This window comes from Leptosomus discolor, chromosome 2 (genome assembly GCF_034619465.1).
Source record: "Leptosomus discolor isolate bLepDis1 chromosome 2, bLepDis1.hap2, whole genome shotgun sequence".
Taxonomy (NCBI): Eukaryota; Metazoa; Chordata; class Aves; order Leptosomiformes; family Leptosomidae; genus Leptosomus; species Leptosomus discolor.
Window position 1 is genome coordinate 56,853,540 of NC_141392.1, and position 20,085 is coordinate 56,873,624.

The 20,085-nt window shown below is 38.4% G+C and overlaps 1 protein-coding gene across 2 annotated transcripts in view; it reads right to left on the reverse strand.

Moving 5' to 3' along the window:
* The window catches only part of SYNE1 (spectrin repeat containing nuclear envelope protein 1), a 269,565-nt gene that overhangs the window by 107,036 nt on the left and 142,444 nt on the right, over window positions 1-20,085 (reverse strand). For both annotated transcript variants that reach the window (XM_086461108.1, XM_086461107.1), the window contains 11 exons: window positions 18,473-18,638; window positions 17,708-17,863; window positions 17,311-17,463; window positions 14,923-15,105; window positions 13,265-13,402; window positions 11,820-12,005; window positions 9,293-9,415; window positions 7,252-7,434; window positions 4,577-4,720; window positions 1,475-1,669; window positions 266-406 (listed from right to left, as the gene is read on the reverse strand). In XM_086461108.1, the coding sequence (XP_086317234.1) occupies window positions 266-406; window positions 1,475-1,669; window positions 4,577-4,720; window positions 7,252-7,434; window positions 9,293-9,415; window positions 11,820-12,005; window positions 13,265-13,402; window positions 14,923-15,105; window positions 17,311-17,463; window positions 17,708-17,863; window positions 18,473-18,638 (1,768 nt within the window). The remainder of the gene's footprint in view (window positions 1-265; window positions 407-1,474; window positions 1,670-4,576; window positions 4,721-7,251; window positions 7,435-9,292; window positions 9,416-11,819; window positions 12,006-13,264; window positions 13,403-14,922; window positions 15,106-17,310; window positions 17,464-17,707; window positions 17,864-18,472; window positions 18,639-20,085) is intronic.

Genomic DNA, 20,085 nt, shown 5'->3' on the forward strand with positions numbered 1-20,085 from the left:
CGTAGAAGAGCTTTGTAAATGTCACTTAAAATTTATTTTTAAAAATAGTGAATAGCTGTAACACCAGGTTTACACATTTTAAACTCAGAAGTCAATATCTGTATCCATTTTGAACTAGAACTTGAAGGTTCAGTTAGGTTAGAGGTTAAGCCTCAGTTCCTCGGAGCTATAGGCAAATAGTATTTCAGAGGATTACATAAACCACCTGTGGAATGGAACCACGCATATCTGAGGTAAAAGCTCAATGAATGCCAGAGGGAGGTACCTGGTTAACAGAAGCATCTGTATTAGCCACAGGTGAGGGAGAGCGACAGGCAGGTGGAGAAGAAATCTCACTGTTGGTTCCCTCCTCCCCAGACTCTTCAGTGACAGGGGAGAGCAGCGTGTGACAGCGACCAGCAGTCATCTGCCACAGGAAAAGCAACCCCAGAGCACAGGGAGAAAATCAGTTACCTCAACTTAGGTTTGACATAGACTGAGATCAAAGCAAGAAAAACAACACATGGCCAGAATTACCATGACATTATTTGGTCATACTTCATGCTCCTACATTTACCAGTTTAAAAATCTGGTCGAATGAATAGTCTCATTTACTTGTCACACTTCAGTATGGTGATGCTCTCCTGTACCCTAATGAATTTAAAAGAAAATGTATGGCGAGCAACTCAATAACTACAAATTAGGGTTTGCCTAAATGTCTTCTAATACAATCACTGCTGCATATGGAAATACTATGGAGAGCTACAGAATAATGCAGTATTGGCCTCAGTATCCAGGCCTGGTTGGAACAAGAAGGAATAAACTTGAAACAAAAAATACACACAATTCAGTAGCAACATATTCTTCTTGCTTTCCCAATGCTGTTATACAGTGATAAATCCGCACTCTATTTTCACTCAGACAAAAATCCCAATAGTATCAGCAGTATGTTTGTAATAAGACCCAATTAGAAACAAACAGCAGCAGAGTAATCGAAACATGAGGCCTATGGCAGTACTTAGCCAGCTTTCATTTCTAACACACTCACCTGAGAATAGAGCAGCATACTGTCAATTATCACATCAACATTTTAAGACAAAAGCTTTAAAAATATGATGTTTAAAATGTATATACTGCAATACGTTATGAAATATTATTTATTCTGGTTTTATCTTATTCCTGCAATCCAGCAGTTTCTTAGTGTTTGCTCTTGCACGCTGACCACTACGAAAAAGCACTACATTTGCATCGTATTACAGACAAGTTCCACTGGTATTTGTCTGTTAAATAACTTCATCCTTTATCAACAAGTCTTGAAAGCCCATATAAAGCAAAATACAGTAAGGGGAAGCCGCAACTTGTTTGGTTTGCCACACTCCAGCCATTTCAAAAGCAAGATGTAGATGTGAGCTGCGGCAATGTGCTACACAGGAGTATTGCAGTGACGCAAAAGCAAGCAGCTCAGACACAGTACCGAGACCAATGCATTCCTTACCATAACCACTGAGGGATGAGCGGGGTGTCCTGGAAGCAGGTCTGCATCCAGCTCCTCCATTCCCTCTGAAAGCCCCTCCACTTCTGTCACTGTCAGCAGCATGGTGGCATGTTTCGCTTTCATTGTCAGCATCTTGCACTTCGAATTCAAAGAAGCAATTTGCTCCTGGTATCCTTTGATCTTCTGAGCCAGCTCCTGAGGAAACATTTTTTTTTCCCTAGTGCAGAGGCAGCCAATAAAGGCCACGGGACCCGCAGCATTTCAGCTTCCGTGGCGAAGGCAAGCTCTCCCCTCCAAGCCCAGCCAATAACATCATAGTGCTGCCTCTCAGAAACCCCGCATCAGCCGCCGCACTAGCTGACAAGCAGGATGTTGACAGTGGAGAGAACAAGCCCGGCTGCGTCTGGCTGCACAGCTAAACCGCAGAGCCGAGAGCTTTGAAGCAAAACCGGAAAAGTGCTGCGAAAGGCTCTGTGTGCATGAGAAACGCAGAGGGGAGGGAAGGACACCTCACGCTCGCACCCAGCCTGAACCTGACACGAAGTCTGTAAGCTTCAGACTGCAGCAACGGGGAACGTCTTTCCCTCTTCCTGTCCTATTTTTTGCCCTGTTCTATTTCCATGTATCTGAGGAAGATGAAGCGTCTCCACACACTGCATGCCATGGAAATGAGGTCATGTGGTAACCACAACTGTAAAATGCCCCATTCAGCTCTTGCCAGAAAGAATGAATTGTTCAAACAATAACTCACAGGATCTAACAAGATCAAACGTGATAGGAACAATCAGTCACATAATAAGATTAAATGCAGACTAGATCACTTTTTGCCAGTTTGGATAAGCTATATTTTAATCTTGTCTTGGTTTTCTGTAAGTCTTCAGAGCTAGAAGCTGAGCTGCACACAGTACTAATCTTTTTCTAAAAAGAGCTGGAGAATCTGGCCTAAAGCAGAGTATATATTAAAATCTTGTCTTTTATGGCTGTGAAACAGTCTATCTGCATGGCCAAACACTATCAGAAGTTTAAGTTTAGTCAGAGAAGAAAGATGGAAAGGAATAGCCTTAGCAACTGACTTGTCTTCTCTCCTACCCTGTACCGCTCGCTGCACAGTTCAGTGCCCAGTTTCAAAGCTTTCAATGAATATACTTAAAACAAAAAAATAGTGGAAGATCCTCACATTTCTGCCAAAGCTATTGTTCCTGTCTCCCTAGATGCTCAGTAACATGTTAGAATTTTGATTTATAAAGTGAAAACAACATTTGTTCAAGCTTGCCTGCTAAATCAGTGATTATTCGCTCAAATACTTAATAATAAAGCAAAAATATATCTGCTTTTATTTCTTCAACAAACACAAGTTTTTCAAGGAAAAATAGCAACAGAAGTTGCAAGATCTAGTAGCTATAATAAGAAATAATTTCAATATCTTTTAAACAGTAAGTAAGATTACTGCTTCAGGCTGGTAAAATTAAAGGATTTTTTTTTTTGGTCGTATAACATTTTCAGGAAACCATTTCCTCAAAACCACAGTGCAGAACAGTCATAGCAAGAAATACAGAGTTAGAAATGGAAGCAACACAAAGACTGAGAATGATACTTTACTGTCTGGATTTCAATGTTACGTGGTCACTGTCTGTCACATTAGCAACAAAAGGAGCTCTCTTGGAGCTCCAAGGCTTGCCTTGGAAACTAAGCAGTCTTGAGTATAAAACATCAACTAGATCAATCAAAAACCAATCTGCAATCAAATCAAGCCATAAATTTAATGTCTAGCAGCTCAAATAGTTATCTGCTCTGTTTGGCAAGTACCAGTCATTCACTAATGCTCAATGAATGACATCTCTGGGGCCTAGTAGGAAATTATTGTCATTCAATATATTCACTTATCTCCATTATTCACCTATCTCCATTAATATTACTGAGATGCAATAACATTTGTGGCATTAATGTCCAATTCACTGAATATCTAACATACCTCTCTCAACTGAAAACAAAGAAAAGGAAAAAGAGGCAAAAATGTGATGGTGAAAAAATAAAGCAACTTATGAAAGCAATGTTCTATGAGATTGTGGATTATCTATTAAAATAATTCACAAATATGGAGATACTTGCCTACATTCTTATCTGAAAGTCTAAAGAAATACAATTCAGTAAACATAGTTCCAGAGTGTAACTAGTTACATACATGCATAGTCATACAAGCTTCCTACAAAACAGGGTGTACTTTCCTTCTACTTTCTTCCTCTTATTTTAATTCTAAACATAGCTACTGCAAATGTCCCTTTAAGTTCCTGTTCATGCAGGCTTCAACAGGGAATCTGGTAACTGATGTTCTCTTAAATTAATAACAAATTATTAAAAACGAGCAACACTTAAAACATTAGGTTACAGTACATAAAAGTGTGGAGAGCTTTAATTCAAAGGTAAAGAAATAGTGCCACCTGGTGCCAAAAGCGACACACAGAGATCAATGGTGCATTTTCTATCCCGAGAAATGCATGACAGACAGTGGAAGGGGAAAGGGGCTCGGGAGCTCCCATGCCAGCGCAGTGAGAAGGCTGCACAGAGTCTACCCTGACTCATTCAAGGGCTGACGATCAATGAGTTTGAGGGCAGGACCTGTAACTCCACAGGACAAAACTCTTCCCAATGACTTTAAAAGAAGCCTTTGCAGTGAACATTGCAGAGTCTTCCTCCAATTCTACTGTGGTTTTCCCATAATCCAAGTCCCTTGGTGTTCTTTTACAGAACGTTACTGGGATGGAAATGAGCAAGCACTTTAGGATATAGAAGTAGCAGTGATCGCCTGACTTAACTGTTCAACACTGACTTCTGGGACACTCCTCAGTCAAGTGCCAATGTTAATTGTCCCTTAATTATGCAATGCTTTCATTTATCATAATGTTGCCTGGAGATTAGGACACATCTAACAGAATAAACAAATGAATACTCCACACTGTACCAATAGCATCAACTTCCTATCTGGTATCAAGTCTGAGTAAGCCTGAAAAGTTGCTTAGCTAATTTATGACCAGTGCTTATGAACAGTTTTTTGGGTCAATGAGCTGCCATCAAGCCCATGTTGCTGCATTTTGGCTCTCCTACCTCATGACGTGAAATCTGGACCTGGAGTTCCTGGATGTTGCTGCTTGGTATTGGCTTGTCTTGGATCTCATGATGGGCGCTCTCTATCATTTGCTGTAAATGTTTCATTTCTTGCTCGTATTGCTCATACTGAACCACTGCTTCCTAGAGAGGAATAAAAAAATATTGAGTGTGCACATGAAAATAAATATTTACTTAGTCCAAGCATGACTGATCTCCCTTCTGAAGTGGAGCAAACGTACATCTATCTGTGACTCGCATTTGGATAAGCAAAGCAGGAATAAAGTCAGGAAAAAGTAACATAATTATGGAATGGTTTGGGTTGGAAGGGACCTTAAAGATCATCTAGTCCAACCCCTTGCCTTGGGCAGGGACACCTTCCACCAGACCAGGTTGCTCAAAGCTCCATCCAACCTGGCCTTGAAGTCTGTTCAGAAATACTGTGAACTGCAGTGAATTCAATGGGTTCATTTATTTAACTATTCAAAAAAATAGTTTACATAACATGATGATTTAGATATCCAATACAAGGAGCTAGGACTTCTGCTTCTAACAAGTATCTGCATCAAACATACCTACCAAAAGATAGAATTGCCTAGTCTTATGGTTTTATGATAAAGCATTTTTATTTGCATTTTCACTTCAAGCCTCCATTTATGAAGTGGAAAGACCATATGAAAAAGTTAGATTTTACAGAAACTACAACTTGAGAGGATTATGAAGACTGATTCAGTCCATTATGCTACCTGTGTAGTATCAGTTCTTTCCTTCATAGATTCACCAGCAGTTTGTCTAACCTGTTTTTAAAACTTTTCAGTGTGACACTGTATCTGTCCTTGTACTTAACTATCATTAAGTATCCTTAATGATCAAAAGTCTCTTCTGTTACCTAACTTGAAGCTCTGTAATCATACCCTAGCTCACTATGTATTTTTCTATCACTAAGTATCAGGAAAGAAAAGCTTATTCTCCTCTTCTTTGGAAACACCTCTTAAATGTTTAATTATGAATCAAACAAACAACCAAACAAAACCTAGTTTTCTTGTATTTAGCAAAACTTGAAAATGCAAATTTAACAGATGCTGAATGACTCCAAAATCAGAAAGCAATTATATATAAATTTTAAATAAAGAGAAAAAAAAAATCATTATTTTTATCCTAGAAAGCTATTCAATTTATTCAATAGTTTTAATGCAATCATTATAAGCAGTTGATATTATAATGATATATAAATTTAATTAACTGAATATATATATTACAAAATTAACCTGCATACAATTGTATATTAGCTATTTGTCTAGTTAATCCTCACAGCATTATAAAAACCATAGCACGATCAAGGAGAGAACTGAGATAAGAGTCTGATTAGTAAGTCAACAATTAACATGATCGTGAATGTTAAAACCCTCAAAAAGGTGGAGTCAGAAATGACTGAAGGAAAAGAGGAATGCACAGAAATGTGAAATTCTCTGGTTTTGTCACAACTTCTATGTGTAATGGGTTTGTGTGGCAAGGTTTTGATAGCTGGGGGGTTACAGGGGTGGCTTCTGTGAGAAGCTGCTAGAAGTTTCCCCCATGTCCAAAACAGCCAATGCCAGCCGGCTTTAAGACAGACTTGCCGCTGGCCAAGGCTGAGCCTACCAGTGACAGTGGTAGTGCCTCTGGGATAATGTATTTAAGAGAGGAAAAAAAAGTTATTGCGCAGCAATAACTGCGGCAAGTGAGAGGAGTGAGAATATGAGAGAGAAACATTTCTGCAGACACCCAGGTCAGTGAAGAAGGAGGGGGAGGAGATGCTCCAGGTGCCGGAGCAGCGATTCCTCTGCGGCCTGTGGTGAAGACCATGGTGAGGCAGGCTGTCCCCCTGCAGCCCATGGGCGGTGGAGCAGATGACTGCCTACATCCTGTGGAGGACCCCACGCTGGAGTAGGTGGATGCCTGAAGGAAGCTGTGACCCCGTGGGAAGCCTGCACCGGAGCAGGCTCCTGGCAGGACCTCTGGCCCCATGGAGAGAGAGAAGCCCACGCTGGAGCAGGTTTGCTGCTAGTGACCCCATGGCGGGCGGGGGGCCCACACTGGAGCAGTCGTTTCCTGAAGGACTGCACCCCATGAAGGAGACCCACACTGGAGCAGTTCATGAAGAATTGTAGCCCATGGGAAGGACTCACACTGGAGAAGTCATGGAGGACTGTCTCCTATGAGAAGAGACCCCACGTTGGAGCAGAGGAAGCGTGTGAGGAGTCCTCCCCCTGAGGAGGAAAGAGTGGCAGAAAGAAGTGTGATGAACTGACCCCAACCCCAATTCCCTGTCTCCATCCTCCCCCTCTGCAGGGGGAGAAATTTGGAATAAAGTTAAGTTGGGAAAGGAGGGAGGGGTGGGGGGAGGGTGTTTTTAAGATTTGGTTTTATCTAGTTACTTCTCTCTGAGTTAATTGGCAATAAATTACATTTTTCCCAAGTTGAGTCTGTTTTGCCCGTGACAGTAAACGCGGAGTGATCTCCCTGTCCTTATCTCGACCCTACAAGCCTGTTGTTTTATTTTTCTCTTATTTTGAGGAGAGGGAGAGTGATAGAGCAGCTTTGGTGGGCACCTGGCATCCAGCCAGGGTCAAACCACCTCAGTATGGCTCTGTTCACACTACTCAGAGTACCTTATGGGATGGAGTTACACTTGCCTGCATGATGTTGCACTGCTGAATGGCAGTGTGCTGCAGGCGGCTGGCCTCCTCCTGGAGCCGGAGGGCACTGTGGCACATTGGCAGGCCGGTGACCACCTCTTCAGGAATCCTCAGGGCACTCTGACAGACTTGTACTGCATGAACTTTTGGTTTCAGTGACTCCATTTCAGACAACAGATGCTAGAAACAAAGTGCCACAATAAGCCAGTTTTGCAGAACTCCCAGAGAATTTCAGGCAGCAAAAGAAAAACTACGATGAGCTCAAGCACTAAAACAAATTTGATTACCTATTTTCTAAGTTGAATAACATCAGGACATAATTTGTCTGGGATTCATCAATTCTGAAATGAGCATTCTTTTAAATATTAGTTAAGCAAAAAGGCCATGTAATAGGAATAAAAATAATTCATGAAAAAGCATAGCAGTACCTATTTCTAAGTGTCTAAGTACAAAAAACCCTTCTGTTAACATATTTGAGAAAATATCTTTACAAAATCCACAAATCAAAGCAGCATAGCAGGGATTTACAGATACATATATTTTAATGTTAAAATCTGAGTGGAATTCCCTGCTGAGACACAGAAGCACATCTTCAAACCAGCAAATGAATCTTGTGTTCACAGCCTTGCTTTGAAAACACAAACCATGGCTGAAAAAGTTGCTCAAAATTCAAAAGGCAATCAAATAGAAAGAAACACAGCTACACAGAAATCTTTTCCTTTGAATAATCATGCACTGGATGCCTTTCTTAATAGTTTCTATTTCATTCACAATGTCCATTCAAGCTGTCCGTTCATATGCATGAGAAGGGCCTAAGTGCAATGACTGGAGAATAGATTTGATCAGCATTCTTTTATCTTCACTGGGGAGTTGAATGTATTCACAGACATAAAAAGAAAAACAATTGTAAAAAAAAAAGCAAAGGTGATGAAAAGGCCTTAGCACATTAGAAAAAGATTTTAAGTTCAACAGATATAAATCAGCTAGACAATGCATGTGGCAAACAGGGATAAAGAGACTGGTCATCTCCCTTCCCCTATGTCGTATGCAGAAGGATAGCTAAGTGGGTCTGAAGTGCATACTGATGAGATGGTTGCGGTTTGCTCTTTATTTCTGTGCCTTCATGACATATGGTAGATAGTTTAATCAGAGATTTGGTATAATGACCTGTTCTTCAGACGTCACTAGTGAAGCCTTTCCTCTGGCAGGCCCCATACTGCTGGCAAAGGGTGCCTTTACTGTGCAATTGGCACCCAGAGGTACTCTGGGGGCTGCATGCCAGCCAGACACTCTCCAGGACCCCTATCCGGTCTGGTGAAACAGGTGGGCAGGGGCTACGATCCCCTTCTGTACAAAAGCAAGTCATATTGTGAGACCTGCTAGAGCCAGAACAAAGAATACACATAACAAACAGTGTAAACTCCATACTCCTTTACTCTTATGGTGGGTGATGTGTTTCACTTACACTCTTCAGTGCCATATTCTGAAACTTGACTGCAAGTCCCTAGAATAAAGACTGCATATTTTAATCAAAAGGGAAATCTCTGCAAATTTACCTTTCATCCATATGTTTTTCTGCAGATTTTAATACTGAAGTGGACCTGTTGATGTTTAGTTTTCACTGGCAGACTAAGACAGTTAAATCTTCATATTAGCTTGCAGCAAGAAACATTTCTTAAGCAACTCAGAAAGCTATAACTTGGGTTATTTTTCTTGTCATGACACTGAGACCAAAAAATAACAAATTGACAAATCCCTACAGTAGGCCAAGTGCAATACAGAAAGCAGCAATATCTGATGGAGATAAGCACACAAAAATGTAACTGGGCTTAACAGACTCATAAAGGATTATATTTGAACCATTCCCTTTGAATGATTTTTCCCATTCCATCTCTTATTCCCTTGGCAGTAATTTGGGGCTAGACTCCAAAACAATGATCCACCTAGAGAAACACCACAATCAGTCTCACCAACATTCATTATTCTTTGCGTAAGCTCACACTACTCAGGTGCTAACTTTGAGGTCCCGGCCTTTTACCTGTCTGTGAGAAAGTTGCTCTTTCAAGCTCAAATGCCCGAGCTCTGGAGAGGTCAGTGTGGCTTGGGCTTGCTCCAGAGCAGCCTGCAGGGCTCTCAGCTCAACTTCAAATTTCTTCATGTCCTGTAACACAATACATTTGATTCAGGGAAAAATAAGAAAAAGAAAAAAAATAAAAAGGAAAAAAAAATCACTACAAATATATGTCTGGATTTTGTAGCTATATCCTTTATATACAGTGCCAAAACTGATTCATAGTTTTAACAATGAATTTTAAATGTTTAAAATATTGGATAAAAATATCAGTCTAGAAAAAGAGGTGTCAAAGACAGAGTTATTATCTTAAGTAGTTCCTCAATCTCAACTACAGCATATACTTTATAAAGCTAATTTCATAAAGTTTGAGGCCTAGAAAGGAACTCAAGATGTCCTCTAGTCATCTTCCTGTAATAAGACAGGACATAACTATCATATCTTTACAGAGTGTTCTTAAAGACCACTAGCAGTGGAGTCCAACTTCTCTTTACAGACAATATATTCCACTATTTCAGTACTCTTTTTTTGTAGAAGGTTTTTTCTGATGGTCTGACACGAAGTTATCTTTTGTGGCAATTTCAATCCTCTACTTACTGTCCCATTAACAACAGACATGAAGAAAAAATTATTTTTATTATCTCTGAATACATCGTATATTAGGATAATCCTTTTTTATGCATCTTTTCTACAAATGTATACACATATCACAGTCATCACTATCCTCTATTCTTTCTCCAGTCAGTCCACATCTTCAAGTACAAAACAGGACACAGCTGAAACCTCGCTAGTGACCAACAGGTGGACTGGAAGTAAAGGTAGAATAGAACAAAAGGACTACTTCGCATGCTTTACAAGTATATACTTTATTTTCCATGTGGTGTTTGGATTTCTTACAACGATGTGACATTGTTCACTCATTTTTCCATGATACGCATTATTAAACTTAAGACCTTTCCATGATCCACATTATTAAACTTAAGACCTTTCAACAGGGTGCATCAAACCAGTAGTTCCTCATTCAGAGAAACACGTGCCTGGTTCTTCCTATCTAAATGTAACAATTTGCCTGTCTCTGTTGAACAGCAGCCTAATTTTTTTCAGGTAGTCCCTGTATATTTGGTGTTGTCTAAGCATCCTAAAAGCCAGTCACGATTTCTAAACCACCATCCAACTCATTAATTGAAATACTGAATAGTACCAGATCCAAGAAAGAACCCTACAAAGCACTACCTGATGTATCTCTCCTTATGGGCTGTGAACCATTGATAATTACACACCAGGTAAGTTTTCTAGCTAGCTTTACATCTACCTATCGTATTTTTAACTAGATAAGCTTATTAATGTTGTTAATAACAATATAATGTGAAACATTATTAAAGTCAAGACATATTGTACATTTATAGACAAATCTATCTATTACTTTCACATTAAACGGGACACTTACGATATAATTTTCTTTCTTCATAAATATATGTTGGCTTCTATGCATCTCCACGCTTTCTTATAAGAATTTACAAATAGTTTATTCAATTGTTCCAATACTTTTCTGAGAACTGAAGCTAGTAAGTTTCACTTCTTGTATACTTACTTGTATGCAAATCTCTGGTTTGTTCCACGAAAAATAAATTAAAAAAAATAAATAAAAGCCTTCAGTTTATAAATTGTCATTTAGTGACTTGTAATGGAACAACCTCTCTGTTACACTGTTACAGCTGCAGCATTTCTGCTATGTCCTATAAATGTTGTGAAATAAGAGTCAAATGTGGAGAAGGACCATTTTTAACCTTAGCTGTGATTGTCCTAACAATTGGTGATAGCCTATTCTCTCAGTTGCCTTTAGGCATTTTCCTATTCAGCAGTGCGTAACTGTAGCAGGTGACAGCAGAACTCCTATAAATATACTAATTGTACCATTCCAATATTCATTTTTCCCTGAATTATTGTATCAATTTAAGGTAAAATTTCTTGCCCTGAATATAAGAGCAAGTAGAAAAGACTTCTGTGTTTTTCCTTGTGTCTTGCACCATTTTATCATGTCCTCAGGCATTGCATAGGCATAACACACATTTACATTAACAATAAACCCAGATGGAAGAGCTGCACAGAAACATCATGGACATGAAAAAGCACATTCATTCTTTCCATTGCATTCTCTTGTAGGTCCGGTACTGATCTGAATTAATAGATAGCAGGCTTTAAATATCTTTTAAGAGAAAAATAAAGGAAATGTCACCAGTATCTAAACATAGGTGCTCAGTGCCATTTGAGACACACCATGATCCCCAATACATCCATCCAGAATGGGCAGATACGACAGGGCCTGCAGGAATCTTGTCCCTGTCTGGAACAGCACCTGAATCTCAAATAGCACAAGATACCTAACTTCAGACAACAGTCACGCCTTTTATGGACCACAGATAATCTGCACTGCTAATGGTCTCAGAAACCACCCAAGCTGTCAGCCAGCATTAGAAAAACTGCTTTCATGTACCTTAGCAGCATCTTGGAGACTTGGTAGCCGCACTTTGATAACCTGCTGCAATTCCTCTGTCCGCCGCCCCAGATCCAGCACTTGCTGTGACATTCCTTCAGTACAGTATACACTTGCCAGATACTCAATCCTCTCACTCATGGCCTCAAGGTCCCCATGAATCTCTCCAGACTCATCAAGCATAGTCTAGATGGAAACATGAACAAATTGAATGCCAGAGTTGAGCTTCAGATTAAACATATCTTTAAGTATATTCCTCATCTGCAAACTCCTCAATTTGAACACATCTATAAGCACATGATTAAGTTTCACTGATTTCCTGTAAGGCTTAGGCAATATGCTTAATTCTGAGTGTATGCTGAAGTGCTTCGGCTTATGGACACTAGGAAATAAAAGAGTAAGTCATGATGTTTCAGCAGTTCTAATTACCAACACATTCAATTTAGTGTTTTGGTAAACACATTTGCCTATAAGAATATAATACACACAATCTATGGATAGGATTTTTTCTGGAAGCCAAATGTACCTAAATGAGAAGCAGAAGAAAGCACTTGGGTGCAGTGTTATAGCAGGGCAGCAGTCATTAATTCTGCCTAAAAACGGCTACCAAAGTGTTCTGTGGGATGGCATTGGTTAAGCCCATATCCTCATCAACTATTGAAGCAGGGAAAAAGCCATAGCAAAACCAAAACAGAAGTGCAATCTCCTAGCTATCCTCAGGATAAATTGCCTGGAGGTTCCTATTCAGAATAAGAAAGTGTGACATACTACAATGCCCCAATGTAAGTGAAAGCAGCTGACAATTAACTAATGTATATATAAAAATCATAATTAATGCAGTCTTATTTTGGCATTAGTGAAACACAATCATCTTATGATCCTTTGATTTGTTTCACACGGTCATGTAAGCCTGGGCAAGCTTGAACCTTATCAAACTGCTCCACTGATCCCACTTCATTCCAGACACAGACCCAAGGAACAAATTGCACTGTCATAGGGACAGTGAATCAACTAGATGTGAGACGTTCAGGAGGCAACTGGAAGGAACCCATCCATTGGGTATCAGTCTGAGAACATTTGGTGTGGAACTCATCTGATGAGAACAAAGCCTATTCCAATTTAGTGTAAAGGAGACAGAAAAAAACCCAGAATAACAGACTGAAAATAGAGGAATACTAGCTGCAATGACTTCCACAGAATAACAGCATATAGACAATCGTGTAGTTTTATTCAACAATATATCTTAATTTCAGTCTTCAAAACAATTGTCCAAAAGAAATTAATAATCTTTAAGACTTGGTGGAACAGTCAAAGAAACCCAGCATTTTAACACCTTTTTTTCCTCAAGGAAAGGAGGCAAGAAAGGTGTATAAAATAAAACCTTACTGCTTAGAAAATAACTCTTTTATACACCACCCTTTAAATTTCATAGGTCATATAATCACCTGGTAGGCTTTAAACTGATCACAAAGTTGAGAGGAAGAATTCCATGTTATACTACCGTGCACTAGGATATTTGCTTTCTCAATCCATTTCAATATGAACTCCAGCATCTCATTGTATTCCTCCAAGTGTGAAGCAGCCTGGATATAAAAGAAAAAAAAAAACACTTAAGCCTAAGATGTAATTCTGTTCTTAGATAATGACAAAACTAATTTTATTTCATTTACTGTTTTAAACTTAGGGATCATTTTAACAACTTTTCCTTACTGATGAATATAACTTAATTACTTCTGTTTTTATGGAGTTAAAATAGATCTGTTTCCAGTAACAAGCACATCTATTTCAGGGGAAAAAAGGCACTTTAAGAATGTAGGTCACACTGGGAGAGTGCATTGATGCCCAAATACATCCCCAGAAGTTACGCTTCCTGTACATATTTCAGCCTCACATGTAAGTTCCAAAACACCTTCTTACTCAGTTTGTAGCTCACTACAAGCCTCCTTTACATCATTCCTTATTTTAGTTTGTCTCTTTCCATGTCATCCCCCAAATGACCTTTTTCTAAAACCTGCTTTGCCCACTCAGTCTGTCATATTTCCAAAAAGAGAAATGTTGCACATATTTCAAAATGCAGGACAAAAGCTCAGCTTTCTTATTCGTCCGACTTCTATTTAGCAAAGTACTCTTTAGTTCCAATTTTCTTCTCTCTTAGCAGGAATAACTTCACTGATTTTCCTGCATGTTTCCCTGTATGAAGGATGGATCAAATCCTGGGTGACTGACTGTTTTTGCATGCAGTTTGCCTTACCTATCATTTTTTATGATAGGAAGTGGATTTCTCGGTGCTGAACAAAAATATCCTAACGGTTAAATCCCTTCACCAAGTACCTTTGACTGAACTCTTACTTTGGTAGATAACTTTGATACTTCTTTTAAAAACAATTTTTCAGAGGAAACTGAAGAGAGTATCATGAAATAGTTATCTTTTTCGAGCCTTACAGAAGCTTCTTTATGCATGCAGAAAAGAATTTACCAGAGCATTGATGGCAGAACCATAGCAAATCTATTTGCATTTAGCTAGACTTTTTTGGGATAACAATTAGTAAAAAAATACATAAGAAAGAGTTTCAGTGACTTTAAACCACTTTAAACCACAGGGGAAGCATCTTTACGAATGCTGAAACATTGCACAAACATTATGCACTATCAGGGCTGTTGTATCTAGGCTTTTCTATTGAATCCACAAATTATATTCACCCTCTATAGATTGTGGCTAGCGCAAAACTGGTTGATTTTGTGTCATTTTTTTTTTTTAATGTTGCAAATACAGGTGACAATGATAAGACATACGCTCTGAAAAGTACGAGATACTATTTCCTGGCATGCTACTGTTTGTGAGAAGGTCTATAATCTTTTCAGGGCACCAGAAGAACCAACCAGCAGATGATTCACGGAAGAGGATATTAAAGCAGCACCACAGAATTATTCCCTCCCAATCTGACCCGTCTGTGCCTCTCTTTGAGGTTTGATGCAAGCCCTGACTAATAATAGGCAGATGTGCCAAGGAATGCCCCTTCTTGCATAACTACAGGAAAATAAACGAGAAGTTTGCATGCTCGTTCTTCTGAAAGGGAACAGCAGAAAGGATTTGAGATCATACCTGACTGAGCTTGGCTGCTCTGTACTCAGCCTGCCGTACGGTCTGTTGGTGAAATGCAGTGAGCTTTCCTATCCTGTTAGCCAGCTGCTTAGCCAGTGGCACGTTCTGCTCTGCAAAGTCCTGAACTGATGCATCTAATTCCAACAGCTTTATATTGCAGTTGTCCAACTCTTCACCAAGCATCTAGGCAGAAAAACAAGAAAATCAGAGATCCAGCAAGTGTTCGCTTTCTGACTGATTATTTGCAGTCCAACTTGCAACTTTTATACCCTGTCCAAAGTCTCCATAGTTTGTTCCTTTTTTATGCTGGCTGGAAATCAACAATGCTTGTCTAAGCAGGAAGGCAGAACAGCAGGATGTTTGCTCATCTCTTAAATGTGTGCCATTTCTCTTTCTTCTCCGACTTCCTGGCTGAAACGGATAACCATTTTCCCTACCACAGCAAAAGACTGAGTCACTTCAGAGTGAGTTTAACTGTTCTTGGCCATCTTTCTGTGCTTGTTTTTGAAATGAATGGTGAGCAGACATTGCTATGACAGGATTTTTATTTATTGGAAAGGGGTTGTGGGGTTTTTTGCTGTCTAAAATATACCCTTAAAAACTCAGAAATATGTAATTACTCATTAATGCATTATAAAATCTTTCATTTTCATTTGAAACTTGCATTTTCATAGCTTGATCTTGATAGTGGCGCAGTTTGGATCGTGCTAGGCTGCTTCAATAGAAACAGATTTTAAAATCAGGTTTCCTTTACCAAAGTTTCTGAAAAGTTTAAAAATGAAACTGAAAAGGTTTTCTATGCTTCTCATAGACTGATAACACACTTATGGGCTAAAGTTTCCTGGGGAGGGAATATTGGGGTTTTTTGTATTTGGATTTTATACCCAACATGTTAATGATTCATTGTTTTTCAATACAAATAAAATAAGTCTCATTAAACACTCCAGCCCATTTCCAATTATTTTTAGAAATTTAAATAGCAATCATCAGACAAAAATTCATTCAGAACACTGCTCTAGCTACAGGTGCTTCAAGAAGCAACATCAAGCCCTTCAGGTTAGGGCTGTCCTGGCAGACACACCTTAGAGTTTAAGTTATGATCAATTGTTATGATAAACAAATATTATTCCATAAACTTAGTGACATAATGTCTACATGTAGACATAAAGACTGATTGTTGAACTACTAATCTAAATACAAAGACACACATACTTCAGGTAGGCATAAATAAATGTCTCTACTATAGAAATGATGCAGAATTCATACGCGTTTAAACGTGAGGAAGGATCCATTTGACAGGCCACATGGATTTCAAACAGATTTTTATTTTACTTTTCACCATCAGTTTCAATACCAATATAAAAATACTTGCTGCTGTAATTAAAGTCAGCCCAATCTCAGGAGTATCAGCTGAGTGCTGACATAAACGCAGTTGAGGGAACATTACTAAATCTCCAGTGAGAGAGAGTTTTCGTCTATGCAACATTGGAAAGCACATTTCACAGGCTTTCTTCTTAATTACTGGAATCAAGGAGATACACCAAATTTAAAGGGATATTTCAGTGACATCTCCTGCAAAGCAAATGGTACTTTGGAACACAGTGAGAGCAACTCATGAAAATAAACAGGTCATTTTTGACATACCAGACATGCCAAATCTTCTCCTTTTTGGTATGCCTTGCTTACTTTCATACAGTGACTTGGTCAAGTTTATCTTTGACTAGTCAAAAAAACAAAACAAATAAAAAAAACCCCAACCCTCAATCAACTCCTCCCCCATCTCTCCCCCTCAAAAGATCCCATACTCTCATATGATAATCCTATCTTGGCCATTACACCTCAGTACAGATGAGCTTTTCTGAGTGTGGTACATACCTAAGATTAAGAAAACCTACAAGAACAACCAAGAGTCCTTTGCATTGCCTTTAACTGCACTAGTAGTACATTACATTGTTATTGTACCAAATTATATGAGATGGACTACTGGATGAGTAAAATTCTATTTATTGCAATTAAAGGTATACTGTAAAGAATGGTCTTTCCAGTACAGACTGGGACAAGGAGCAGTCTGGGAGCCCCTTACGCTTTCCCAGATTGCGGTCATACTCATTATTTAGAGGGAACAGCATAACTTTGTCCATCTGACTTGCTTTTACTCTCAGCTACTTCCTCAAGTTCTGTAACTCACTCAAGTCCCTGTATGGACTAGTTTGCAAAGAATGTAATAAAAAAATCTCATCAGTCAACTCTTATTTCTGTCCATTCTTCTGTTGAACTACATTAAAAAACATGTCATGCCAGTCTGCACAAATACAACTTTGGTATGAAGTGAGCGTCCCAATTCAGAAGAATTCACTGTGTAATCAAATAAGGGAAGCCTAGTCTTACCTTTTGTTCCAGTTTAGCTTCTGCTATATCATTTGTTTTCTTTTTCAGTTTGGAAAGAATGGCATTTAGTTCATTTGCTACCCCCTGGATTTTCTGACCAAACTCTTCATTCAATGTTTTGATCTGCTGAGTTTCTCTTTCTTTGGTTTGAATCTGTGAGCAATAAGAATTAAATTCAGTAACCAGAAATCTCTCCTCCTGAAAGGAAATTAACTTCAATTTAACTTAATTCAAATTAAAGGAAGAAGCTAATAAAACTATTCTACGTGGTCATAGTTTGACCACACTTGAATACTGTATTTCAATAAGTTATAAAGTCTAACAAATATAGACTGTATACTCTGTAGTATTCTGTAGATGCTATACATCTGTATTGCATTTATCCACGATGCTTTACCTGATCCTGTACAGTTACAAGGGCCAGCCCAACTTCTGCTAAATGAAGAGAGAGTTCAGAAGGCAAAATGGTATAAAGCCCCAAGTATTTATTCTGTTGTTGTTCAGCCATTTTTTCAACAGCCTGGCGATGAGTAATTACTTCACCAAGGAGAGACTAATGACAGAAAAACAGTATTGTTAAGAACAATGGGAAAAACGTTTGTGTAAACTTAGCAAATGCAGGCATTACATGCAGCTTACAACAAAGCAAATGCTTTTAGATATTTAATCAGTTCATTAAAAAGAATTTTATCTTGGCATTCCCTAGATTCTCATTTATGACTGTCTGTCTAGTTCTTTGTTCCTGTGTGACCACATGTGCATAGAAAAAGTCAAGCTTTCAGCACCTCTAGTGAAATAAGTTTATTTAATTTCGTTGCTTCCCTTCCCACCCCTGACTGCTGAGATAGAAAAGAAATACCATGTTCTGTCCATTCACATTCTATAGTTCCCCCATATATTAGATGAGAACAATTACTAGACAATATGCTAGTACATAAAATTCCACAAATGCAAATACTTAAACATCTATTAAATAACTTTAAAATAAGGTATTACAGCCCATCAGCTACTTTATGCTTTATGAATTTGTCTAGTAGTTCACTCAAAAACTAATGAATAATGTCTAGTTTGAATTCATGGTGCTTTTGAACTGATTAACACTCAGTAGCAGATTTCAATGAAGATAAATAGTTTAATACAGTAATTGACAAATTTGATATACCTGCAGCTCCTGAAGTTGAGTATCCACTTCTGCATCAGGGCTTAATAAATATTCTTTTGTTTCCTGGATCCAGGACTTCACAACATTAATCTCTGCTTCAACCTCCTCGCGCTCCTTCAGCTCCTGTTTCACCATCTTCACACCTTTTTTCACTTTCTGCTGCATACTTCCAAAACAAAGAAACAATAAGTATTTGTGAAAAATTAAGCAATGTCTAAAAACATGGCTTTGTCAAAAAATGAATAATATTGATAATGATTGCTGGCCCCACATCCAGAGTAATAAAAAGTGGGGCAGTGTTGCAACAGACTACTAAAGCAGCACGCTTACATTTCTTATGTTCATTCTTAGTTTCATTCCTTTTAATTAGCAGTTTTATGCACTTTGACATCGAGCACACAATTCTTTTGAAGAAATGCAGATGTTTATAATCCAGACACCTACCTGTGAGCTCATCAACACACACTGCCCTTATTGTCAGTGGAGGAAGCAGGCAATTCTAGGGCACGATTTAGGATGATTCGTCATTGTTCTAAAATAAACTTCTAAAATAGGGCAGAAAACCTGTATCTTAGACCTGTCTATTTCTCTCCACTAAGAGAGCAAGAATCAGTTCAGATTAGGATATCTATAATCTAAAATATTGTGAGATAAATTCCACATCTATTGATGGGATTAGCAGAGTACCTAGGATAAGGCATGGACCAAACATCTGAACATCATTTTTGATACAGGGACCTATCTCCACACTTCCACTAAGACAAAATTTCCCCACTTTCCTGAAGAATTTCCATCTCCTGTAAAAAACAGAATACGTTTCAGATGACAGCTCTGTGAAAGATCTACAGGGCTACTCGTAGCTCTTATGTACATGACATGGATCTTACTTAGATATTCCCGTATTTGATTTATGTTTGCATAACCTTTCATAGCTGAATTGTGCCTTATCATGAGATCATGAGCATGAGATCATCACAGACCCTATTTGTTAGAAACCAATTCTAAGGGAAGAATGGAATTACAGAAGTACTAATATCTACACATTTTCCACAGGAATTGCTGTTCTACTGTAATCAGTTGTGTGCACACAATGAACTTTGCACAGGTGAGGTGCAGGGTTTACAGATTTTTCATTCCCTATCTCTCTCCCCACTGTGGAGATCCAGTTATTAGCATCTTACTGCAGTTACAAGGTAGATACGAGTTCTGAAACGTAACGATAAAACTTTCTGTGTTATACATGACAGAGAAACATTTTATATTTAGATAAACATTCATATAACCACAGAGTGAAATGTTAAGATATATTTTGTTTGCATATGCACTAAATTCTCCTGTAAATTTCATAGGATACCTACTTTTGGTACCTAAGTGCTTCCAACGGGGGAAACAAAGTGATAAACTAAAAAGGTCACTGTTAACATTGAGATGCAATGAAAGTGTTTAAAATCAGTTATAACTTCCATGTAGTTTATACAACTCTTACATAAGTTAGTGTTATTATGCAAGGCAAGAAGTACATATTCTACAATGCGTACTCTGGGTGATGGAAATAAAAAATAGTAAAAATATTTCAAAATTAATTAAAGATAACTTAAAATTAAACTAAATAA